Genomic DNA, 26,464 nt, shown 5'->3' on the forward strand with positions numbered 1-26,464 from the left:
CCTGAGCCTGTTTGGTGCCTGCGACACCTGACGCAATCTGCTACCCTCGCCGACACCAAGTCTGGGACGTGAAAAGCATTTCATGTTACTCGCTGTCAGGGAAAAAAAATCCTGGCAAATTCCCCCCAAAGAATAACCTTCAAAACTGAGACGGTGGTGCATAAACACAATATGCAGACAGAGACGGGCACCACAGAGGGCCCATCCTGGCTGAGGATCTGTTCCCACTTCAGATTCAGATGGAGACAGTGTTTTAGTATGAAAAAAAAAAAGACTTTTGAAGTTGACGTTTTCATCATGGCCCCAAGACAGACGTCTTTCAGCATAACAAGGGGATTTTGAGGGGGATATTTTTGTTCGGTGTAGCTCAGCCACAGTTCTTTCATGCTATTGAGCTGTTTCTAAACTCTAACTTGAGCTCTACTTTCATGTCATCTCCACCCTGCTGGAGAAATCGTCTCTGTGAATAGGGAACGTGTGATAAATCCTGCCATTATTCTGAGGGTGTGGGGAGGGATGGAGGTGATTTTGCCTCGCGGGCACTGACTGATGCCACATCATTTTGCGGTGTCTTTCACAGTCTACTTTCTTTCCCTCTCTCCTCCATTTCTGCCGGCTTGTTTCCTCCCTCTCTCTGCTTCCATCCCTCCAGCTTTTCCTTCCTGACAGCGCAGGTATCACATTCCTCTTTCATAAGGCTGACATCCATCCGTCGCTGCACGGCCTCCTGTGTGACAGCTGAGAGCGCAGCACGCTAATGGCAAAAGCCTGTCTCTGCTGTCTACGCCGGAAACAGCTGAAGATATTGAGCAGATATTTAATCGTCTCTGCGAAAAAAATGCATTCATCTTCGCTATTTAACATTAAGGTTTTAAAGGTGCACTACGTAGTTTGGGGGAAAAAAGAGAAAGATCTTCATTGACTAGACTCTCTTTGTTTTCATGACTGAATAAACTGATTAACAAACTGACCTTAAAGGACAACACAATCTCATACTGTTTTACTTTGCTTATATGTGGCGGACCCTGCCACCTTTCTAGCTTCACACAGTGTACTGGGGACCTTCTTTCCTCTCAGAACAGCTTGTTTATTCAGTTATGGAAAAATATTATTACCTCATTCATATTGTAAATATAAAAATTCTGAGTTTGAATTTCTTCAAAACTACGTAGTGCCCCTTTAATCTTAAATTCTTATTCATCCTTATCTGGAAATATGAATATCATTCAACCTCAAAGAGTTTCAAGAACAAGGTAATAATCCAATCATTAAATCTTTATTTATTGAACATCTTCTGTCAAGGATTTTCTCATTTCAGTCTTTTGTCAGATATTATTACGCAAAAAAACTCATTATTCGTTTATGCGGATACATAAACTTCAAACAAAGCCCTTCCCTTTAGTCTGTAATAGAAACTAAATTTTCACTTAAATTAATTATGTATACAGAAATAAGGCAAATAATATAACAGCTTTATCCTGTGTGTTCACTTGTTAAGAAATGTTATATGATGAGTGAACACAAGAAGAGCGATGAATCATTTGACCAGTGTGCTCTCATTAACTCGCCGCCTGATTGACTGGATAATTGTAGATACTGGAGAGTGATACTCAATAATTAGAGGCACAGACAACCTTGTACTGCGTAATCCTCTTCAATCATTAAGGATGGATTAAATCAGATCATGAATAGCAGAGTGATGATATGTCAGAGGTTTCCACTGACAGCACAGAAACAAGAGTCTACTGAAACTGCACTGAGTCACAGCCAGTGACTGTATAAAATATGGACAGAGCTTGAAGCCTTAAACCTTCTAGCCCCCAGTAGCAATAGACTCCAGTGGTTGCAAAAAGTTTTTACCTCAGTAAACAGTTTCCTAATGAGTTTATGGTCTCAATCGCTAGTGTCAAGTCTTCTTTAATACAGCATGATGTTCATTTTGTAAATTATGGTCCCATTTACAATTAGAATGGCAAGATCCATACATTATTCTCTGAGAAATTAACAGAAGTGTTTAATAAATGCCATATGTAGCAAAGATGAAGAAAGTCAGAAAAAAGTTATTTTATCTGTCCTTTTATTCGGATCTGCACCAAAAGTTAATTGGGTTTATTCTGGGCTGAGAGCCATCCCTCAGCCAAGTTTTGTGGCAATCTGTTCAGTATTTTTTGTGCAATCCTGCTGACAAACCAACCAACTAATCAAACAACCACCGGACATGTACAGTATGAAAACATTACCTCCTTGCAGGTGTTCTCGTGTATCGGATGAATTGAAATTATGAATTTATGGTGGTTTTAAATGAAAGTCGGAAGATCACCTCTACAAAATGTTGAACCAATCTTTTTAGTGGTTGTTGAGATATTTCACTGGCTACGTGAAGACTTTGACCTGTTGGTGGTGCTAAATGAAAACTCAGAAGATCAACTAATCATTAGGGTTCATCCTCTGGGGACTATTGCCTATATCTGTACCAAATTAAATGGCATTTGTTCCTGTAAGTGAGCAGAAAATTCATTAAAAAACCCAAAATGTCAACCCAATGGTGGCGCTAGGGGGGAATTCACGGTATCCTCAAAGTAATGTTTTTCCTCTGAGGACCATGAATGTCCATATAAAATGGCAATCCATCCAATAGTTGCTGATATATTTCAGTCAGTACCTGAAGTGGATGACACCCATCCCACTAACATTGCTGTCCCTAAAGGCCAAGACAATTTTATTCCATTGTCCTTGTTCTCGATCGTAAATCAGTATTTGATCCAGATCTTGAACTAAATTTATCCCAGCAGTCAAACACATGCATGTCCTTTCTGTTTACCAGTGTTGCTACAGATGTCAAACAATGACAGCTGTTCACTGTGTGTTTTATGTGGACTGCCCATTTCCCAATTTCAGCAACCGCATTGAATGAACATCCCCTAAACAAAAGCTGAGAAGGTATTTACAGCAATAAAGGTTCCTGGCTCTGTGGATGCACTGCTGTTAATCTTTGATTGGACTCAAAGAGGATTGGGAACTGTTTTTCTGGCATCAGCGATACCAAGCATCAGGTCTGCCAGCAGAAGACAGAGAGGAGGAGAGAGGATTTGGCACGATTGCCAAAGCAGACTAGGGGGTCCTGGTGCAGAGTGAGCACAAATCTGGCAGGAGGCTGATGAGCCGCACAAAACCCAGTCACACAATAGTCAAACCTGTCTGTTGTTATTTCTGAATTTAGACAGCATTGTCAGGCAGCGGGTATCTAGGGAATATTTCCACAATGAAGTTTCCCAATTTAGCCAATGGACAGGAAAGCCTTTCCTGTGAGAGTATACAATGCACTGTAAGCAATCAATTCCCCCACAATGCTGCACAATACAGCTAAAATTGTTTCCTTCAGCCTCAAGGTGCACATTCCTTTTGTTCACTAATAGTGAGAGGGCACCTACATCAACCATCAGCATGACAGAGTACCACCACCAGGAAGAGGGATATGAGAAGGAGCTATTCTTCACAGGGTAAACAGGGTCATAAACTACCCATAGAAGAGGCAATTACTTCCTGATCTGACACCGCAACCCATTTCAGCCAATCGAACAGCCTCCAAGCGTGGTCTTACAGACTGCTAACCAGGTTAGCCATGCTGCTAACTCTGGCCGGCTCTGTCACACCAAATTGGACCGGGAGATTTAGTGCGGCTCTTTCCGAACCCTTCGAGCCATCTGATGTTGCTTGTTAGGCTTCTGCGCTCTGTGGGACCAGCAGGAGCGGCTTCTCTAGTCTGGGGTAACCAGCTAGCGAGCCAGGGGGCCCTGCCAAATGTTTGTGATTTATAGGCCAGTGCGAAGGCTAATGCAGGCTGCTTTGCATATGTCCTGCTTTGGCTCCTTGCTCCCTTTACAGACCTTATTTTGAGCTTTCCGGTACCACCGGTGCTTATAGTATTCATAGCATTCCCTGATCGGCTTCGACATGGCTGCTAAATTATAGAAAATGTGTTCTCTGTTTAAATGTGTGGTGCTGTTGTGCAAAAACACACCCACTGGTATACGGATGAGGAAGGGGATAATTCAGAGAATGGAAATGGGGCTGAAAGGGTTGAGGGGATTTGATACAAATGCAATGAGCGCATGTGAGAGGAAGGAAATCACACAGGCTGAAGCCGCTTTGAGCACTAAGGGCTCCAGCTCTATTATTAAATCTATTTATGTGCTCCCACCATCACAGGTCCAACCTGACAGCCACAGAGCGTCTTCTGATCAAATGGAAAGCAGCAAAGGGAATATCTAATAGGTAAATAATCAGACACATTCCGCTGCATTGTGGGAGTTTATGTACTGTCTCTCACACCCGGGATTAGTTCACCTCCTGTTTGTCAGGAACACAGTGAGTTTATTGGGCTAGAATGATAAATAAAAACATTGGAGGTTGTTTAAAGGGACACCTTAGGTAGAGTCACACTGTACATGTACAGTAAACACAGGAAATAATGTGATGGAGGTGGCATGTTGTACACATTGTTAAAAAAATAAACAGTGACAGCAACAAAATGTACTTCTTTACTCTAAGTAATGTCCTGAATTCAAACTTTGACTCAAAGGGTAACTCTAGGTATGTTACTCAGTGGCTAAGTTGCATTGTGGGTAATGTAGGCGCCAGGTTTTGAACCTATAACACTGTTGGACTCATTATGGACAGTTAAAAAATGCTCAAAATGGACACAACAGAAACAGAGATATCACCTGCATTACCCACAATGCAACCAGCCAATGAGCGACATCACTGGAGGCAATTTATCAGATTAAATGCAGCTTCCTCTGGAGCCACAAAAGGCTTGATGCTACTTTTTTCACATATACAGTAGTACTCCCCAACACCTGTAAACACACTTTAATGTGTAACATTAAGTTTTGTAGTATCATCAGCAAATGGAGAATGGACACTCTGGTATTATTATGACTGATGTATAAGCAGCATTTTAATGTTGTAGATCATCGAGGTGAGTCTCATTATAACTGTTTTATACATGTGTAAGAGTTTAACGCATCATATTTCATCATTTTATTTTGACAACCAGAGTTTTTATTTGCATACGCATCCTTGATCAGGCCAGTTGACCGCATGACCTTTCTTATTTACAGCCGTGGCTGAAGGGAGTACGAAGCTTCCTGCACATATCTTAGCACAATATCAGTCAGAGCCACCACTGATAATAAAAACACACACTGATAAAGTATCATATTAGCAGAATTCCATGTTTCGCATGCACACAGGCCTCCATGCAACGGACTGTTAGATCCAACCACTGCCATAGTAAACTTGAGGCTCAGTGGCACCGAGGGGTACTTTTATATCACATTGAGTAGATTCAGCTTGGAAAATGTCTGGTAAGAAGATCCCTTTAACAAAAGAGTGGGAAAATAAAACCCTTTTCATTCACAAACTTCTTCTCTGGAGTCTTGAAAAAACACGACTTTTCATTCTATATAGAAACGATATGAGTAATGAACATACTCTGCTGCTGTTGTTCATTGTCCACAGAGTAGTCAGACCACAGCATGTGAAAAGGAACCATGTTTCACAACAACACGCTCTTCAATATCCTCTTCTGGAGGAAGACTCACTCCCCCTGCTATGGGAGACTCACCTTTGTGCATCTGCTGTGATTGTTTGTAAATGACGGCAGCATTGATTTCAGCCTCACATGGGATTTTCTGTGTCTGGGTAATTTGTTTGAGGGGAAGGAGGTAAAATGGGAGAAATGCTGGTAATGGAGGTGGAAATAGGGGAGATAAAAGCCACCCACACAGAGACTACTGTACTGCACGCACGCAAGCTGCCTTTAAAGCACAAACAAAAGCAGAGAGACATAAAAAAGGATCCCTCACACCTTTTTTTTCCTGATACGCCATCACACGCAAACATGGATATGATGTTTACACTGTAAATGGAACGAGCGCCAACACATAATCATGAAGGAAAACAATGCTACAGTAGCAATTAGTGTGAAAAAAAGGAAGAATAAAAAAAGAAAAGAATAATGTTGTGTTTTGTCAAACAAAGAATACTCAGCAGATAAATGGGAAAATGTTTTGATTCCTAATGATCATATTTTTGCAGCGCTAAGACAACTCCAGATGATAAAAACAAGCCACAGTTCAGATTAGTAATAAAAACACTGCTGTGTGCCATATTGAGTCTGTGATTGGACTCGATGCTACCAAAGTGTTGTTAACTGTCACATGGTTGCACTGCCATCTGCTGGTTGACACTGGTTCACACATCGCATTCAAACTGCAGGCTCTGAGAAAACTCAAAAACCATCATTCATACCACCATTTTTTAAATGTAACACTAATAACAGTCATCACCAAACCCCAGGCTCAATCCATCTGAAATAGTATAATAAAGCAGCACTTCATGAACTCTAGAAAAATAGCAGTATCATCATCTTTTCCGACACAAAGTTAAGTTTCATTAATGTTGGTATCACTTGCAGGCACTTAAAAGTGTTGTCTTTATGGGCTCTGTTGTTTTTCTTTCTTTAAGTTTTGTAAAATAAATGATCAGTGGCTTGAATTGTTGGACTGCAAAGAAGACAGAGTTCGCCCATACCTCCACCCATGGTTTTGCTGTGCAATACTTATATATCAATGAAAAAACAGTGAGTCAAAATGTGGCAGGAGCCAAAACGAGGACGAGGAGGTACCTTAAAGGAAGCTCTCATGAAGCGTGAAGCATTTGGGATCACTGGACTAGAGACTCTTACACCTTTGGGTGTCCTGTGAAACATAACTGACCAAATCTGTGGCCAAATTCCTAAATCAACTGTCTGTACTTTACCTGTGTGTTTCTAAAAGTGACTTCTCTGCTTTATGCGGTCAGCTTTAAGAGCTGGTCTGTCTGTATTTTTTATTTAAAACATATTATATTTATATTTTATCTGCGATGGACTGGAGCCCTTTCTGGGTAAATAATACTAAAAGGGGAAAATGTTCTCCTTGGTGTCAGGCATTAAAGATACTGTGTAACCCTGCTAACTGATGGTGATTTGGATTTGATGAGCTCTTGCAAGCAATTGTGGACACACCTCCAGCACAGCTGTGGATCGTCATGTAATTGTGGACTGCATTTAAGCCCTTTGTCACTTTGTGAGTGTTGTCTCTTGAGAAAGTGACCGACATGTTGACTTTTCTTGAATAGCTAAATCAATGCAGAGCTCAAGAATAAAAAGCCCAGAAACAGCTTTGTGCTCTAAGGGTTTTAGTGATGGACACGGTGTCAAAGGGAATATCTGTGAAAGTCTAATCAAAAATGGACTCAATGATACAATACTGTAGATTGTTGTACTCTGTTTAATGGTTTGCAATCTGACATAAAATAAATTAGCATACAGATGTGATACAGAGCAGTTTCTGTCCGACCCCGGCCTCATGGTTCAGTCCAATGGTACATTTTCACCTGCAACAATCATCATTGGTTTCAAATGAAGTTGTCTCGAAGCGATGCCGCTTTCATCAGTGCAGCTAAAACTCAGGAAAAACTGTCTATGATTCTGGTTATGATGAATATTTCCATAAAACATTAGTTAGACAGACAGCACCATTGAAAGTTTCAAACATGACTAAAAAAAGTTCAACAAACGTGACACAAAGAAACATTTTAAATCCTAGAGCTTTATGATAGTGAGGAATAAGCTTGTTTTGAATATGTGTAAACCAAATACAGTGAGTATGATACATTTCTTTACATAATATTGATTACTTGACCATCTGAGAACTTTATAGTGCTTGTTACAAATAACATCCCACATTCTGTTGGTTATATTCTACCTGGTACTGTTTCTCCATACAGATGAAAGAGAGGAAACACAGAAGTTGAACGACAGAAGACGATCAGGACGTTGCTGAATGGGACAGCATGTGGAGAGTTTAATTAAAGAAATACGTGCTCCAACAATTAGCATTCGTCTCCATTCATTTTGGCTTTGATAAAAACAAATCTGGATACGACAGAGTACATTCTGGATCTCCTCTTTAGATTTACAGCTGTGGATGATGCAGGAGTCCTACACATTTGTTCATTCAGAAGAAGTCCATAAAGAGTGGCGGGTCTTTTCTTGTGAAAAACAAACTTCCCGTGTGGTGTTACAACAGAACGAATGCAGGATGCACTGCGATGCATGATGACTATCACTGTGAGGAGTGTTTGGAGGACAACGTCCACACATCTACTTCCCAGAGTCTATTATTTACAAGTCGCTTGTGGCAGGCTTAAATTTGCAATCCCATAATGCAAAGCGCCAGAAGCACCATAGACACCAGGCTGAGAGAGGGCGTGAACATCGATGCTTTACCTGAGGAGACAGAAACAGCGTGAGACAAACGCACCAAGAGGACAAAATAAGGTTGAATGGATCACTGTATGATTTCAGTCTCACCCTGAATCCTAATCTTCCTGACTGGACCGTCTCCTCCTTCATAACGGCCACGCACCATCAGCTCATAGTCTCCAACCTGAGGCATGGGGAAGTCCATGAAGTGCCAGCCGGTGATGTAGACTTTACCGTAGATGTAGCCCGTCTTTCTGAACATGACCTGGGGAAAAAAAGGCATGGGAGGTTAAAAAAAAGGTATTTTCAGGCTAAATAGATGTTATCAAAGCTGTGCAGACTTCCACACTCACCTTGTAGTACAGAGGGAAGGAGATATTGCCAAACCAGTCGTACTGGATGTGATCCCACCACACATACAACCACTGTCCTGTCCAGGAGATATAGCGCCACATCCTGGGAGGGTCTGGTGGTGCTGTAGGCACAACAAACTTGTTTATTATCAAGATCTGTATATCATTATGATAATCTTCTGATAATCTGAGTAATTGCTCTTACGTGGTCTCTTTGTGAACATCTCACAGTGTTCACCAGGAGGTCCGAGGCCGGCTCCATTGAAGGCGCGGACCTCAATGAGGTAGTGGGCGTCTGGCAGCATATTCTCCAACCGGGTCTGATTGACGTTGGCTCCAACAAATATACGGTTTGCTCCCGGCTCTGGATCATCGTACTTTCTCCAGTACTTGACCTGGTAAGCAAGAAGTATTCACTGTTGTTTAACTTGTAGTCCAATACTGTTTTCACACTTTATTTTAATGCTTCTGGTAAAGACATGAAGGCTAACTGCTGCCTGCCTTGACCTTTAACTGCAATACTTTGACAATATGCCAAAGTTTTCTATGTATTGTGTTGCAAAAATATCTACTGAAGTTAGCACGCTAACCAACTAGCCCTGTAATACTCATAATACCGCTCACAGTCTTGACCTCTAGCTACATGGCTAACTGAGCTAACTAGCCAATAGCAGCTACAGTTAGCGGTACTTGGCGGTTACTGTTGTGATATGCTGCCCTCTATTTGTTTAGATGACCTTAGATAGAAATCTTCAGTTACTGTACCTGGTATCCCTCAATGTACTGCTGCAGGCCTGTACCAGTGTCGACCACTGGCAACCACCACACCAGAGCTTCATGGGAGGACACCGGCCTGGCATAGACGTCTGTCGGAGACTCTGTAGGTACTGTGAGTCAGACAAATGGATGAGAAAAGAGTTTTAGTTTTAGTGTCACAATGGACTGTAAGAACCTAAAACTGAAAAACTAAAAAACTAAATCCTCACCATCTCTTGGGTAGTAGATGACCTTAGTGAGGCTGTACGGTCCGTCTCCTTTCACATTGAACGACTTGATCTTCACCTGAAACTCTCTGACCTGGAAATCTTCATCGGTGGGAACAAAGTAGGTGTCCCTGTGAACGTAACGCCTCGTCTCGGGGTCTGAAATGGTCTCGTACCACCAGTCGTACGCATCGTGAGGCTTGAAGGCCACAATGTAGCCGAACTTTTTACCGGAGAAAAACCACGGCTGCACCGGCTACAGTGTCCGTTGTGGAAAGAGAAAAAGAAAGAAAAAACACCTCTTTGATTTTTGATGCTAGTCATTTCTGGTGTCGAGTAAATTCAGGGCTTACTTACTGTCCATGAGATGATGATTTCCCCGTTTCTACCTCCGTAACCTGCCACATCAGTGGGAGAAACCACTGGTGCTGGGAAGGAAAAAGGTCATTAGAGTTTTTTTTATCCAACACGTCTTAACTTCCTGACTAAAAAGGTCAAATATTAGTATCTTCTCCTTACCAGCATCCCAGGTTTTGATCTTCAGGGAGGGGATGCTGGCCTCTCCAGAGCCGTGCTCGTTGGTGGCGATGATCCTGAACTGATACTCCATCCAGGGGTACAGGTCCGTCACGTCTGCCTTCTCCAGACTGCCGTCAAGAAAGGCTGGAGCTGAAGGAGACACAAATACCATGTTGAATTGTATTGTGCAAGTACATTTTCACTTGCAGGTTAAAGTGATCCTGATGCTCCAGTAAATCCAAACTGCAGGGCAACTTGGCCCCCTACTGGCAGATAGCAGTACTCACAGGAGCTGGCGTCCTTCCAGTCGTCTTCATTCAGAGACCAGAAGTGCCGGGTCTGAATGGTGTAGTAGTGGATGGGGCTGTTATGATCCGCTGCTTTAGACCACAACAGCCTCACCCACGTGTCCCCGATCTCTTCGACCCGGATCACACCAGGAGGCCCAGGAACACCTGGATCAATGAGGGAAGAAGGTACATATGTAGACAAACGGGTAAAGAGTTGTGTGAAAAATAATCTCAGCATCTATGATCTTTTGAGACAAGGAAGATGGGACTGACCTACAACCTTGAGATCAGCGTACGCGGTGTCGCTGTCCACCACTGTCTGAGCTGTGCAGGTGTAGCGACCCTCGTGCCAAACCTGGACGTTCTTTATTCTCAGGTCACCGCTGCCGTCGTCGCTCTGAACGACAGGAAGCAAAGACAAGGAGATGAAAGGAGGAAGGGAACAAAAAAAGAAGGGGAAAAGATTGCGGGACACCTTTAAGATGAACCATCGCCCTACCAGAATGCGTTCGTAGTGTTGCCACTCAGCGTCAAAGTCGATCACCCTGTAGTCAATGTACCAGATGAATGCGATGTCCAGCATGGGGTCGTATGAAGCGGCGCACCTCAGAACCACCTCATCTCCAACCTTCACCTCGGTGTCTTCAGGTGGCTCTGTGAGGCTGGTAGCCTCTAGGGGAAAGACAAGTCATTAAGAAATTTAAAACCATGCAAGAACATGTCACTATTAAAGGTTTACTGCATCCATGTATCACACAAACACAGTTAGAGTTGGTAAATATGTACACGTCCCCAATCCCCACACAAGAAGCTTGGTTTGACTGTATATGCACATATTCACTGACCTGTGATGGTGAGATAGCCAGAGCTGTTGGCCTTTCCTCTGTCATTCTCAGCAAAGCAGGTGTAGACACCCTCATCATTGGTGGTGGCGTTGAGGATCTCCAAACTCCCATCAAACTGGATGGAAATGCTAAAAATTGACACACTTAGTTAAGATAAGCTGCTCGACAGGGGACAGGAAGTTGTTGTTGAGTGTATTATTTCAAGCCGGACTGACCGTGAGTTGTTGAAGAGGAGCTCTTTGCCCTTCGTCCAAGTGTAGCGCGGTCTGGGAGCAGCTCGAGGTTTACACTCGATCACCACGCGGCCGTCTTTAGCTCCGAGGAGCTGCTTCTTCACTGGGTTAAACTCGAACGTGGGAGCGCAGGCTGAAAGAGAGATTATTAAGTGGATTCAAGCTTCGTCATTGTTGTCCCCACTTTCATGATATCCTCTAGCAACAGTCCTCGAAACTGTTCAGAAAAACTGCTGACTCACCAATGACTCGCAGCTCGGCGTTGGCGTATTTGATGCCCCAGTAGTTCTCTGCGATACACTGGTACATTCCTGAGTCGTCGAAAGTCAGACTGGAAAACTTCAATTCTCCCTTTCCATACTGGACAACACACACACACACACACACACACACACACACACACACACACACACATTTACCATGTAACTGAATACATTTCAAAGTTATTTGCTCTAACCCTTCCAATTTAATGTATGATTTCTTACCATGTATCCGTCTTTGTACCAGCGGATGAAAGGAAACGGCTTCCCTGAGGCCACACAGCGCATGGTGTGCTCCGAGCCGATGTCGATCTGAGTGTTGTTGATGGTTTCCGCCCACTCTGGAGCAGCTGTAACAACAAAACAGGCATAAAGACGATTATATTCAACAAGGAATTCAAATATACGCACCAATGATTTCTACATTAAGTCAACACTCCAGTGAAATCACTTACACTCCACATACAGCCAGGCCTTGTGCCAGTCCTTTCCTTTAGTGTTGATGGCTTCACACTCGTATCCTCCCACATCTTCGTACTGTACATTGTACAGATGAAGCACAGCTCCTGATTCACTGATCTCGTGATTTGGTGGGAGGTCTGTGTGGTCCACCTTCCTCCAAACAATATGAGGGATGGGGCTGAAAACACACAAAAAACAGATTCAACTGATGGGATTCTTGCCCTGCATATTATAAAAGCATGAATAAACAAATGAAAACTTACTTTCCCAGAGCAAAGCACTCCAATGTAATATTAGAGGCCAGCATGGCAGTAGTGTCTGGGAACTTCACCCTGATGTCTGCTGGGTACTTTCTCTCACCTGAGGCCAAAGACAGTAAATATCCAGATGTCAGAGACGAGAAACAAAACATAATGCGCATGTTTTCAAAATTTTCTTTATGAAGAGGTTTTTCCGTCTCTGCTTACCATCGTCAGGTGGTAAGGGGATGAGGGGGATGAACTTGGAGAAGACACTCTTCCCGGTGACGGGGCTGGAGACAAAGCAGGAGTAGTTTCCTGCATCCTGAGCTTCCACTTTGGAGATGTACAGGTTCCCCGTCTTCTGGGAGACGAAGCGACGTCGATCCGTGTACAGGAAAACGGGGAACTCATTGTAGATCCAGCGGTAGGTCACCTCCTCTGTAACGTAAAAAAGAGAGAAGGACATGGACACGTTAGGTGTTGTAAGTTACCTTCACAAGACTGACATTTCTAACGGAGATGTGAAGACTTGTACGCACGTGGCCAGGCTTTTGGAGGGGCGCACAGCAGAACGGCTCCCTGTCCTTCTTTAACATACACTGGGTCTCTTTCCTCCTGAGGAAACTCCTCCACGACTACAACACACGTGAGGAGAAAATAAGAAAATAGACAAGAACAAAACATCCAAAACGCCACATCAGTGAAAAACACTAATTTGACTTTAGGTCATGTAAGACATCACCAGATGTGCGTTCTACTTCCCAGCTGCACCAGCAGCGTTGGCATACTCACATCCGAACTTGACCCTGGCCTCCTTGCTGATGACGGTGCCGTAGATGTTCCTGGCCACGCAGATGTACGTCCCTCCGTGTTTCTTCTGTCTGGGGTTGTTGATCACCAGGTTCCCTCCCACGAGGCTGTAGTGTTCGTCCGGCTGCTCCATCAGCTTGATCTCCCAGCTGTCACGGCGCCACCTGGTAGTGATTCAATACAATTCTACATGAGACGGACATAATATTGAGTATGTTATCGGTTTGAATTGAAAATGTCTTTTTAATGTGCATAACCTGTATGTAGCTGGTGGGTTTGCTCGTGCCCTGCAGTTCATGGAGATCCTCCCATCCGGGGAGTCCTCGGTGTAGACCACATCCACAGGCTCCTCCTCGAAGATGGGGCCATATCCAGTAGCATCCTCTGACGGATTTGACACAACAATTAGCAAACGTTTAATTTGAAATCAGCTAGAAATGTTGTGACGAAGGAGCAACACGAACTGGACTCACCTCCATAGATTCTGGGCTCGCCAAACAGGACGGCCACTGCAAAGCAAAAACATGGTGGTGTCAGCTAATGGTGTGCAGGTAGTACTGACTTTCTGAGGGAAAATGGATCAGGCATCGCTGTGCCTCTTACCTGTGAGGGAGACGGAGGAGGAGAGGGCCAGAAGCAGTAAAGCAGTGGAAGCCATGTTAGGCGGAGTTAGGTGGACGGGCAGAGGGACGCAAATAAGAAGTCGAGGGACAGAACGTGAACTGGAGAGACAAGAAGAAAAGATTTGCAGGCTGTCAGAAACTGAATGGCTTAGCAATTATTTGTTCAGCTTCATCACGACCCTCATGTGACCCTGAAGATACCAGACGGGTGACTGTACATGACCTTCCACACCAGAAAACCAGAACCAGAGCGAGCACAGAACTAGCTTGAATCCTCAGTGTGCGTATAAATGATTCAGGATGTGCGTGACGCAGCAGAACACTGCCAACAGTCATGCAGAGCGCGTGCACATCCACAAGACCAGGCACCTGCAACACAGCCCAGCACACAGGGGCTGTCTGTTAACAAAGACACAAGGTAGCACTGCAGAGCCCCTGTTGTGCTGCCGTCACACATGCTTACACAGCACTTCTGCAGGATGAAATAGCGCTGCTGAGATCAACTGCAGTGTTTCAGCTCTCAGTCTTAAACAAGCTGTGCAGACAGAGATATTAAGAGAGGGAAAAGCCTGAGACTGCGAGGTTGGGGGAGGAACATGGAGATGTAAAGCAGGATGAACCCAGGATTGATCAAGATAAACAGGTCAGGATAAAGTGGGGGGGTGTTGTTGATCTTAAGCTCCCAGAGGAAAATCTGCAGAATCCACTATGGGGGATAAAACATGAAGCAGTCCCCTCCCTCCACCTCCCTACATGCTTTAAAGATGGTTGTGGTAAATTGACCAGACAGCTGGTCTAGCTGTTCACTCCTATAACTCATGGCAAGTTTAAAACAAATGATCTTTCCTACATTACCCACAATGCAAGTTAGCCACTGAGTGACATCACTGGAGGTCATTTATCAGACTACATGCAGCTTCCTCTGATCCTCTATTATGTCATTCTTGAACCTTTACTAAGCTTTTCCTTTCTTTATGAAGATAATTACACACGTTATTATGCAACAGCTACCTATGTTTTCTCAGCTACCTCATCTTCAGGGAGAACAATACTTTACTGAGGTTAATAAATCATTCATTATGCACTTATTGACAGTTTTAAAGATTATTCTGGGGGGCTTTGCTTTTATTTGATAGTAAACAATGACATCATTGTGAGTAGTTATTGAAAGATGTGATAAATAGTTTCAAATGGTTCTTATAATGTACTATTTATATTTATTTACATTTTTCAGACAATGTTTAACCTTATAGATTAAATTGTGCTCAATGTTTGGTTCTCTGAATGTTTTCTTACTTCTAGACCAGCTGACTAGTATAAACTTTTTTTTAAATGTCAGTGAAGATTGTCAAGGAACAACAGCAGTGTAAATTATAGTCCGCACCAACAGGAGCTCCTCTCTCCCACAGAAAACTCTGCTCCTGAAACGCCTCGTCCCTAGTCCCGCCTGTAATTCCATGACTTCATGACATCACACTATGATGTCATAGAGTCACACATTTGCATAGTTTATGCCTAGCGGCTCGTTTGGCATTTAAGAATAGATTTGGCGTAGCTGCTCTGTTGTTGTCAGCGGTGCTGGCTCAGGCATGTGTGAGCTGACCAATCAGAGGAGACTGGGCTTTTTGAAAGGGGACCTTAAAGAGACAGGAGCTAAAACAGAGTGTGTCAGACAGAGGGGGAATACAATGGACACACACTGTGTTTTTTGAGCATTAAGTAAACCTGTTCTAGTGGTAACCCAAAATAAAACTGAGCATAATATGTCTCCTTTAAAGACACGCAGAGCCAACAGGCATGCGCAACATTAATATATTGTTTTCCGTAGAGTATACACAGTCGAGCTGAGCTCTAGATGTGTTGACTCCAAGTTGACAGACCTAAACATCCAGCTTAAAGCTCAGGCTACATCTGATCATAATCTTCCTATAGGGTCACAGGCCGAGGGGACGTGATCAGGGACAGTAAATCAAGAGGAAATCAGGAAAACAACAAGAACTGTTTTGACATGTAAGCAGGTCATGTAGTGTTGTCCTCTACGTGATATAATTATCACTGTAGCCACCGTATGACAACAAATGCACGCAACCAGACGGTCTCACAGTTATTCGCTGAGTCACTGTGGATGTGAAAAGGAGGCGGAATAAGAAAGGCACAGCGTCGGAAGAGAAAACTGTCCGCCTCCTCCCATCCATGTGCCTCAGGAGCCACATTTGTCTCAAACACACAGAGATAGAAAGAAAGAGAGAGAGGGAGAACAGTGGCATTCGTCCAGCATACAGCACATCTACATGCACAGGGCTGCAGCGCTGGCTCCTCCTGTGCTCTCCTGATGACTCAACACTAATAAACAGCGCATTATATGAGCAGCTGGCTGCAGTCTTCAAACTGGCTGTTTTTGTGGGAGTAAGAGCAGCAAAAAGTGACATAACATTAAAAAAAACACAATAAACTTGAGATCCCGGTACACTTTTATATATAAAGCATTGGTTTGAGAGATTGCAGGCGGAACATTCTGTTCTGATCAATTCATCTGAGTGTTTTCATCCGTTTCCTGTCTTTCGCAATAATCCCCTGACAGATCCTCTTTGGACAGGCCAGCGAAATTTAGGTCAGCACATGCATTAAGCTCGGTGTCTTTGTGACTGCCTGAATCACCATGTTTGCTGCTGAAAAAAACAGACTCAAAACCAGGTCCGAGAAATAACGCTGTTAGCAGTGACTCGACTGAAATGGGGCCCATTTGTTTTGTTTGGGGGAGTGAGTGGGCTGGTTCTGGCTTTCTGATCTGCAACACATGGGCTTGTATCCCCTCGGCTGCTTGCAGCCTCGCAGTTTTCTATACTTTTGACATATTTATAAAGGGTTGGGTGGAGCGGTGGCTGAATTGTTGCTGGACTCTTACAATCTTTGCATTTTTCTAGTGTCCAGGGGATCGGGGGGAGAGGGGCTGTGGATGTGGATCTGCAGTATATCATAATTCAGCCACCAACATCAAATATCTTAGACTTCATATTAAGTCTAACTATTTTTGACTCGATAGCTCCTGATTTTCTGACATTACGGTGCAGAATCCAATCTTTTCAGAGTGTTTTGATTTATAAGGGAGTTGCCCTCCTGTCCATGAAGTACACTCAGCCCTTCACCAAACAGATGCCATGGTGCATCAGCAGCTTCCTGCGACCTTGACGCATGCAGTCTCTGACACTTTTCACCTTGTGTCTCCTCCTCTGCTCACACACTTTCTAATCTCAGCATTAAAAGTGCAGATGGAGAAGCTAAAAAACCTCCTTGACAAGCAGCCATTCCGAAAAAAAGCAGGGAAAAAAAGCCGAGAGAAGCAACTGCGCAGCCCCCTTACATCACTTCACCCCTGTGACGACTGAGCGGCACCGGCAAATTCACTGCTCTGCATTGCGGTACTCCTCCCGAGCCGGTCCATTTCTGCACAACAGCACCCAACACACCCCGGCTCACCCTCAGTCCACACACAGGAGCCGCTCACACCATGCACACACTCTCCGGTGGTGTCGGTCTTACCTTTGGAGGAGAAATGGGGGGATTTCAGAGCACCGTCCTCATGGCACACCTGGACCCGAACCGCATCATCCCCACAGCCCTCCCGCCGGAGCGTCCCGTCCGACCGAACTTTTCTATTGGAGGAAAGTGGCGGAGTGACACCGCCGGCTGGCAGCCAGGAGGCGGCTGTGATTGGTCGATGAGAGCAGAGGGTGGGAGGGATGAGCGCGTCATCATGCTGCTGCTGCTGCTGCAGCCCACACAGGGGAAATAAAGCCTTTATAGTCTGAACAAAACCAGTAATCCTTTTGAGAATATTATTGGATTACTTTAATACCTGATTTTAAATCAAGTACATGAATGCACACACATGGCGCACATAGACTCGATAGGTCTTAATGGGATATTAGGGTTGATTAATATGATTAAAGGGGCAATAAGTAAGAATTTTAGTTTGAAACATTCAAAAATTAACTGAAATTATCAAGAGAAAGTGATGAAATAACAGTTTAAAGTTACTGCTGTGTATTGTGTTAAAGTTAGCTTGCTAGCCTAAAAAAACCTTTCTCCCAGCAGTCCAACGCTCCTACGCTAGCAGTGAAAACACCACTTTCTCAGTCGGCCGGCTAGCTGCATGGCTAACTGAGCTAACAAGCTAACAATAGCTAAAGTCACGGATTTATGAATTGTAACAGGTGACTATTTATTACATATTGCACCTTTGAAGGCGTAGGAAAATGTCTGACAAGAAACTATAGAAAAGGTGCCCAGACTGCAGCCGGTGTCTTGCTCCCCGCCATGTGCTGTGCATCAGAAATGACCTGCAGACAAATCTATAATTAATGACACAAGCATGACACCGGCTGTATGAGTAAAGAAAATATGATTTGATCCTCTACTATGTGACTCACTTAATATGTAATATATGTAAGAATATGTAATTTTATTTTGAAACATTCAGAAATTAACTTAAATTATCAACAGAATGTGAATAAAACAGTTTTGAAGTTATGTCAAAGATTGCTATAGAGATGCTGAAGTTAGAATGCTAACCAGCTAGCCCCAGGTCTGAGTACATTTCTGCCAGTGGTCCAAAGATGTAAACACCAACACTCCCCCAGTGCTCCAGCTAGCTGCATGGCTAACTGAGTTAACAAGCTAACAATAGCCACAGTCATGATATATAAACAGAATACAGTTAGCAGCTACTCTGGTGATCGGCTGCCCCTATTTGTTGGGAGTATGACTTGAACAGGTGGCATGTGACCTTTAAGGAAAATATCTGACAAAGAATACAGAAAATGTGCCCAGACTGCAGCCGGTGTCTTGCTCCCCACCATGTGCTGTGCATGATAAATGACCTTCAGACAAATCTATAATTCATGACAGATGCCAGACGCCGGCTGTATGAGTAAAGAAACCATGGTGTGATCCTCGAGGCATATATGTGACTCTATGAGCCAATACACACTTTAGTACTACTTGCAAATACTCATTATATCTTTGAGTTTTTTTTAAAGTCATGTATATTTTCTTTTTTCAATCATTTATTGACTCTTATTCTAGTTATTATTCACGGAACATACTAAATGCGCATGTGGCAAATAAAAGCTTTATTTAAATCTTGAAATTGACATTTTAATCTGCATCGTAGCAGTTAGGTGTCATATTTTTTGATTGGTTGTCCCTGACAGAAACATATGGAAATCTAGAGTAAAGCTCTTCCAGCATATGAGAGTAAAAGACAGACAGATGGCGCATGCGCACACACACCAGATGTGTGTTAATCTTCCATGGATTAATTTCAGTGGGTTCATCTCTGATGGTTGTTTGACAGATTTGTTTTTCATTCTCATTTTCAAACACTAGGTGGAGCCACTCACACATATGACCACAAAGAAAAAAGCGTCACTGATTTGAAATCCTGAAACCAACATTTATTTCATTTTTTTTAAACTTCATTTAAAATACAAAATATTTTGCAATATTATATTGTAGAGTAAACCATTTTGACAGCCTTTCATGCTTCTCATGTAGCTTCAACATTAACCAGAATGTCATATTATATCATATCATATACTGTATATCCTACTGTATGTTCACCAGTCACTAGAACATGTTTCCAGGGTATTCACACTCCAATGTGCCAGCTTATCTGCTCCATGCCGGCCATCCTTCTGTATGCTCCAAATTACAGTTTTTGTTTTTGTGTTTTTTTTATTCATTTTAGATGCTCACTCTCAAAAGGATGCATCGGTTTCATCTTGATGTCTAGTTTAGGACGACAGCTTTCCAGATGTGGTCATAAACTAGATCTGTCTGAAATGATGCGTCCTGTTTAAGCGCGCGCCGTTTCGTAAAAAATACAGAAAAAGGTGCATGAACTGTCAGAGACAGAAACAATACAGGTGTCACAAGAGCTCAGTCACAAGTTAAATAATCTCCTTTGATACCTGATAGGCTAAACATTTGAGCTAGCAAATCCACCTGACAAGTTCAAAAAAAGAAAATAAAAATGAAAGAAATTAAAAAGAAGTTTCACAGCAAATTAAAGAGTGAAAACTGTAAATAGTCTCATCTCACACAAAGCCATTTTTCGGCCCTCCTGCCCATAAACGCAGCAGGGCCGCTCGAGGTCGAGCTCTCACCTCCGACCTCAGCACGTCTACGCTCAATTCAAGCCGTTATTTACAAAATACAACAAAAATATCTACATGTGGAAAGCTGACACATCGCAAACCTAAAAACTTGATGCAAGTTATGATAAAAACCTAAGACGTGGAAATGTTTTGAAAAACAATATATCTCCTGTTGAAGAGTAGGAGCAGACTGCTGGACACACATCGGAATCAGAGACGCTTATCCATGGAAATCGAAAGCGATAGTATACATCACGCACGCTGTAACACAGTAGCATGCATGTGCTGCACACACACACACACACACACACACACTCACACACACAGACTCACTCTCATTCACCCGAACGTTCGCACACAAGCTTCATTCATGTACAGGAATATAAAACTCACTGAGTTCTGCGCTCAGAACGTGACAACATACACAGATATAAGGTTAAATGCATAAACCAAAAGTCACCAGTGTGTTTTACCATTTGCAGTGAAACAAGCAAGAGTTTTTCATTCACATAAACAGGTACACTTGTTTCCACATTCAGTTTTTCACTAATTTTTCCGACCCCCCTTCGTTTCTAAGTGCTACCGGTAACAGCAAGTCCCACTCTGATAATAGTCCGTGCCAGATGTTAGTCTGGTTCCTGTTGGCAGTTACCTGGTGAGTAGGTTGGCAGTAGTTTAGCTCCTCCTCAAGGTGAATGCATTAGGAGGAGGATGTTTGAAATGAACACATGAAGACATCTCACGAAGGCGTCCATGCTCTGACATCAGGTTTCCTGCACATTTTTATTTCCTCAGCCTTTGTTTCTAAGATGGGTGGTGTGATTTAGTACACAGACTGATGATAACTGGGTGTATGATTGTCGACAAGGCCATAACAATCTGTTCCTCGCAACTAATGCCAGCCTACACCTGCGTAAAAGGTCGGTTTTAAAGTAGTTTTCAGTCCTGTTGAAAACTATTAAGAGGGGCAATATGTAAGAATTAAAATATTGAAAAATTAACTGAAATTATCAACAGTTATGTCCAAGGCTGCTATGTATTGTGCTGCATCCAGTGTTCGCATGCTAACCAGCTAGCCCTGGGCCTGAAAACCTTCCTCCAAGCAGTCCAAAGCTCCTGTGCTGGCGGTGTAAATACTGGCTAGCTGCATGGCTAACTGAGCTAACAAGCTAACAATAGCTACGTTCATGGAATACAGTTAGCAGCAGTTAGCAGTTACTCCGTTGATATGCTGCCCCTATTTGCTGGGAGTATGAATTCTTACATATTGCACCTTTAAAGACTCGAGGAGGGTATTTGAAGTTAATAAGCCTGCACTGATGTTTCACAACACTTAACGACCACCTAGCTCACATAAAGGGTCTTAGTTTTAGTCAACAAATTCTTCAACATGAGCGCAGTCCCATAGAGCTTATTTACCTTGAATGTCTAATGTAGTTTTGAATACTAGCATAGCCTTTAAAGTTAACGTACAGTGGGATTCTGTTTGAACTGCACTGAGCCCAGGTCTGTCCTGTGTATGAAGAGGTGATGTAAATCTATGGATCTAAGTCACTGTTCTCTACAAAGGCACTAGAAACCGTGCTGAGAGGTTCTTGATCGCCGACATCGAAATATCCACAAACTACAGCGTGCACTCTCAGTCAACCTCGACATGTAGCAAGTGGAAATGCTATCAGGACACAGTGTCGGGGGGGGGAATGGTTATTTCAGAGGTTACCATGATCACCTAAAACAAATGCCTGCTCGGCGGCCACGATTCGGGGTGGAAGCACTTGATGACACTGGATCAATCACACCTCCATTTGTGTTCAGTTAGTGCTCGGGAACAAGGAGCATAGAGGTTAGGTGTGTAAAACGCTAGTTCAGGAAAGAGACGCAAAAATTGAGAATGCAAAGTTAAGAAAAGCTTGAGAAAACACGAGGCTCAAAAACAGGTCGATTGGAAAGTAGGTGTGGGAGTTCTGGCTGGCTGGCTGGTGTGATAAGGAGTGATCGAACACTGAGTTCAAAGTGTTTCTCGCCAGGTTTCCAATGAATACAAATGGACATCCCTGACCTTGAAATATAGCTTTCTTCTTATTCTATTACATATGTACAAACAGTTCATCCGTCTCAAAAAGACATATGCTAGCTTCTACTTTGAGTCACACATTTCACAGCGGTGTCCACAAAGACGCCGCTGCCGTTTTTTCTCTATATATCGTACGCCATTGAACACTTCGACTGAAAAAAAAAGAGAAACAATAAGAGGCGAACCCCAGTCACTAGTACGCGTGCACCATATACAGTCTCAACACGCAGCTCACCTCTGCAACAACTGACACAAGATGGTAAAATGCTTAATAGAATCATGATTTAGTCCATGCAGGTGTTGATGAGTGTGATTCGATGCATATTTGCCTGCCTGCGGGTCAAGTACTGTACTGTACTTAGATAAAATATATATTTGGATACATCATGTTTAGTGTGTTTGCAAAGGAGATCAAATGGCACTAACACACACACACACACACACACACACACACACTTGGCCACACTTCTGCTCAGTCCGAGTGGTGAAACTCTTTCTGGTACATTCCTTCTGCTTTTCTATATTGCTTCCTCTCCTTCTCAGAGTCCTCACATCCCTCGTTTCACACCTTCTTTCCAATGCTCGTTCGTGGGGGGGATGTGGTGTTGGTCTTTGCCATGTTGAGTGTGTGTCGATCAGAGGAGGTCACAGTGTGACAGGGGCTGGCGGGGTGTGGAGATGAGGGCGTTATCGGCAGTCTCGAGAGGCCCTTCGTTAGACAAACGAGTTCATGGCGTTGACAGGCGACGGGGCCTCCGAGCTCTCGTTGCCTTCGTGCGTGTCTTTCTCTTTCTTGCCGCTGTACTGGCCGATGAAGGAGCCGTCCTCATTGAACTGCCCGTCCCCGCCCTCCCCGTAGTCCACTAGGCTGTCGTCGCTCTCGTCGCGGCGCACCGTCCCGTTGGATGGTGTCCGGCTACCCTTCAGCGGCTTGTGGTCCTCCGTGTCACTATAAAGGGTAGGGAAAGGTTGGATTTAAGGTTGTTGAAAAAGTAGCCAAGGCAGTTTGTTAAACTTTTGCAGTGATCAGAAACCCTGGTGGATAGCCGATTATCAAAGCACAAGCCTTTTACATGAGTAACCTGGCTTTTCCACTGCACAAATACCACATATACTATACATGAGGACAGAATAGACCAGTCAGCCACAACATTAAAAGGACTAACGGGTGACATAAAGAACATTGATCATCTTGATACGATGCAATGTACTTAGAAAGGTCTTGAAACACTGGGTCCTGGTATTCATGTGGATGCCACCTGACATGCACCACCGACCCAACAGTTGCAGACCAAGTACATCCTCTCATGGACAAAAAAAAGTTGATCCCCAGCAATGAGGACAATGCGTCCCTGCCACAATGTGAAAACTGTTCAGGAATGTGACAAAGAGCTCACGGTGTCGAACTGGCCCCTAAATTCCCCAGATCTCAATCCCATCACACATCCGTGGGATGTGCCGGAACTAGTGCGATCCATGGAGGCCCCACTTAACAACCCTTAGGACTGATCCGCAGTGGCCTCCACAGTGGGACAATTCAACCTACCACACCACAAAAACTGCTCAGGAATGGCGCGAGGAACATGACAAAGACCTCAAGGTGTTGACCTAGCCTTCACATTCCTCAGATCCCAATCCCAAGACACCCCAAAGGTCCTCTGTCCATGCCTCGACAGGTCACAGCCAAGTCTGATCAAGAGTGGGGCCTCCACAGATTGGACATGGGATTAGGATCTGGGGAATGTAGAAGCCAGATCAACACCTTGTCCCACTGGGACTCATGCTTGGAGTTGCCCATTTCCATGAGGGGGTGTAATGTCTACAACATTGTTTGGGTCGGTGGTGCTTGTCAAGGAGCAACCACATGAATGCCAGGAACATTGCATTGTAACAAGATGATGAACATTATTCAGTTCACCTGGTAGCACTTTAATGTTGTGGCTGATTGGTGTATATTGCTGTTGTGTTTTCTAGTGTTTGTACTCTATAGTTATTACAATGCACGATAACATAGTCTCTGGTTCTTGTACAGTGGCGAAGCTCAGCTACGTCTATGGCATCTTATCGTATAGTGTTAGTGCTGTTTTAAGCCTGGTTGCCGTTAAGAAATAGGGTTGGTGACCACCGCTGAAGGGGATTTTGCAAATGCGTGCCGTTCAGTCGCTTGCAATACTTTACCTTTCTGTACGATTTCTAAAATGAGATGCTTTCAGTTTACATGCAATACTCAAAAATGCACTTTTCCCCCAAAAGATAAAGCCTGTTACCTTCTGTCAGTACAGTTTGTTCTTTACGTCGAAAAACGTCCTACTCCAGTCAATGTTAGGCAAGCTTTACAGTCTGAATCTAACATACTTCACTTCTATTGTCAAGCTCAATGCATTTACGGTAAAAATAATAAATGAAGGAAGCTAATGAAGTAGTATTTTTTTAATGCTGAAGTCTAGTGTTAATGTTGTTGCTGTGGTTATGGTTTTGACTATGTCAGTGAGTATGATGACATAGTAAAACCAGTTGAGTTGACGAGCTTTCTCCTTGCTTTTAGTTTTGTCAGTCAGAAACATTTGGTCAGAAAACATAGCTTGCATGCATGCTGCTTTTACCACATCTCATCTTACCTCTCCATAGACCTAAACCCGCCAAAAAACAAAGATAAGAATGGAAGGACACATGAAAAGCAATTCACGAGCCACAATGAGTGTCTTTTATGCACTTCTGTTGAGACACAGACGAGACAAAGCATGCAGATGGAAAGCACAAAGACATCCACGTTTTCAAAAATACATTCATTTATCCATTCATTCCTTCGTAGCAACTACTTTATATAAACTTATAGACCTCTAAAATCTTGAAGAGACTTTAATCTTAAAATGCTAAATATTCTTAGCTAGCCAGAGATTAGATTACTTGTTAAAATGGACATGTTTGTACACATTGTGTAAAGCTTTTGTTGATTAGGTGAGTTGGTCGTTATAGGAATCGACACAGAGTGGTGCAGATCTTTGCCTTGCCTCTACGGAGTGTGTGGCAATGGAGTCTGGTGGGGAGAGTGTCTCTGCAGCCTGGTAAAATGTTCTACATACAAACAGTCGAGTCAGGACACAACGGATGAAAAAAAGAAACGTCAAACACGCATGTATGCTTCTAACTGAAGAGCATCTCTCACCTGTACTCTCCAAACGTCCCATCATCCTCCTTCATGGGCTGGATCTCCGGGTCTTGGTGAGCATCTTCTTTCTCTTTGACTGCAGGATACACACATTATTTTCACTCATATTTCCATCCGTACGCGTCGATCAAGCTTTAAAATACAGCGATGACATTACCTGGATATTTGCCACCCTTGTTCCTCTTGATGAAGCACACGATGAGAAGGACCAAGATAAGGAGAGCGATGGCACACATCAGCCCAATAAACCATCCCTGGGTGGCGATGTCTACCTGCCGACTGGGGACAGCTGAACACACAGAAGATGGGAACAAACGTTAAGCATTAACTTCGTCAACGGGTGGAATCTGTTTTCTTCATGATGAGCGACACTGAGATGAAGAAAAGCTGTAAACACCCAAATGAAATGTAAAAATGGGTTAATGTGCAATGATTGTTTAGGACGAAGAGGAAAACAAAAGCCACAACAGCGGAAAAATGAACCTCTTAGTAATGATTTTAAGTGACATGCATCAGACACTAACTACCGCACATTCACGTCTGAATGTGGCGCCGTGTGTCTGATAATGAGACGGTGCTCTAACAGAAAGGGGATGGTGAAACGAGATGGCTAATAAAGAAAATAAAAGCACGAAGACCATCTCATCTATGCTGAGGCATGCCGCCTCACCTGGCACCGCAACCAACACTTCGTCTGTGCTGTGGACCGTCGGGTCAGCCGGGTCCCTAGCTACCACGCGCACCCTATAGGACGTCCCTGGCTTTAAACCTTTTATCATATGCCAGTGTGAACCGTTTACCAGCTCCTTTTTCCAGTCCTCTTTACCTAGAAGCGGTGCAGCGGATGGAGAGGGATTAGAATCAGGGAGCCTTTGGGGAAAAATGTTTATTTAAAGGATGTATTTATGGACCAGGTCGTGAAGCCTTACTGTTTTCTACCATATATTCCACATAAACATTCTTATGGTGTCCAAAGTAATCCCAACTGATCACTGCACCCTCCTCCGACACAGACGTGTTAACTGTGCCGAACGCTTGGCCTACAGGTGGCACTGAGCACACAAGAGAGAGAAAACATCAAGGGCTTTAATTCAAAAGTCACTTCCCAACTCATTAAAATACCTTAAAG

At 43.5% G+C, this 26,464-nt stretch overlaps 2 protein-coding genes across 5 annotated transcripts in view; both read right to left on the bottom strand.

Annotated features, from left to right (window-relative positions):
- Positions 1–7,317: 7,317 nt before the first annotated feature.
- On the bottom strand, positions 7,318–17,600 carry cntn1b (contactin 1b). Its single transcript, XM_084346525.1, has 24 exons — positions 17,475–17,600; positions 13,915–14,033; positions 13,785–13,820; positions 13,569–13,695; positions 13,294–13,475; positions 13,041–13,136; positions 12,727–12,939; positions 12,523–12,619; positions 12,253–12,437; positions 12,023–12,147; positions 11,780–11,897; positions 11,520–11,670; positions 11,305–11,432; positions 10,959–11,131; positions 10,733–10,856; positions 10,457–10,624; positions 10,170–10,319; positions 10,008–10,078; positions 9,654–9,906; positions 9,433–9,554; positions 8,873–9,062; positions 8,668–8,789; positions 8,423–8,579; positions 7,318–8,338 (listed from the first exon to the last, which is right to left on the bottom strand). The coding sequence occupies exons 2-24, from the start codon at positions 13,967–13,969 to the stop codon at positions 8,256–8,258; spliced, it is 3,126 nt and encodes a 1,041-aa protein (XP_084202651.1). The 5' UTR covers positions 13,970–14,033; positions 17,475–17,600; the 3' UTR covers positions 7,318–8,255.
- Positions 17,601–19,375: 1,775 nt separating this feature from the next.
- The window catches only part of nrcama (neuronal cell adhesion molecule a), a 56,729-nt gene continuing 49,640 nt past the window's right edge, over positions 19,376–26,464 (bottom strand). For 3 of the 4 annotated variants that reach the window (XM_084345395.1, XM_084345393.1, XM_084345392.1), the window contains 5 exons: positions 26,265–26,387; positions 26,006–26,161; positions 25,493–25,624; positions 25,333–25,411; positions 19,376–23,115 (listed from right to left, as the gene is read on the bottom strand). In XM_084345395.1, the coding sequence (XP_084201521.1) occupies positions 22,881–23,115; positions 25,333–25,411; positions 25,493–25,624; positions 26,006–26,161; positions 26,265–26,387 (725 nt within the window). In that variant the 3' untranslated portion in view covers positions 19,376–22,880. The remainder of the gene's footprint in view (positions 23,116–25,332; positions 25,412–25,492; positions 25,625–26,005; positions 26,162–26,264; positions 26,388–26,464) is intronic. The other variant, XM_084345394.1, reaches the window with a different exon arrangement.

This window comes from Pagrus pagrus (assembly GCF_965226575.1).
Source record: "Pagrus pagrus genome assembly, chromosome: 23".
Taxonomy (NCBI): Eukaryota; Metazoa; Chordata; class Actinopteri; order Spariformes; family Sparidae; genus Pagrus; species Pagrus pagrus.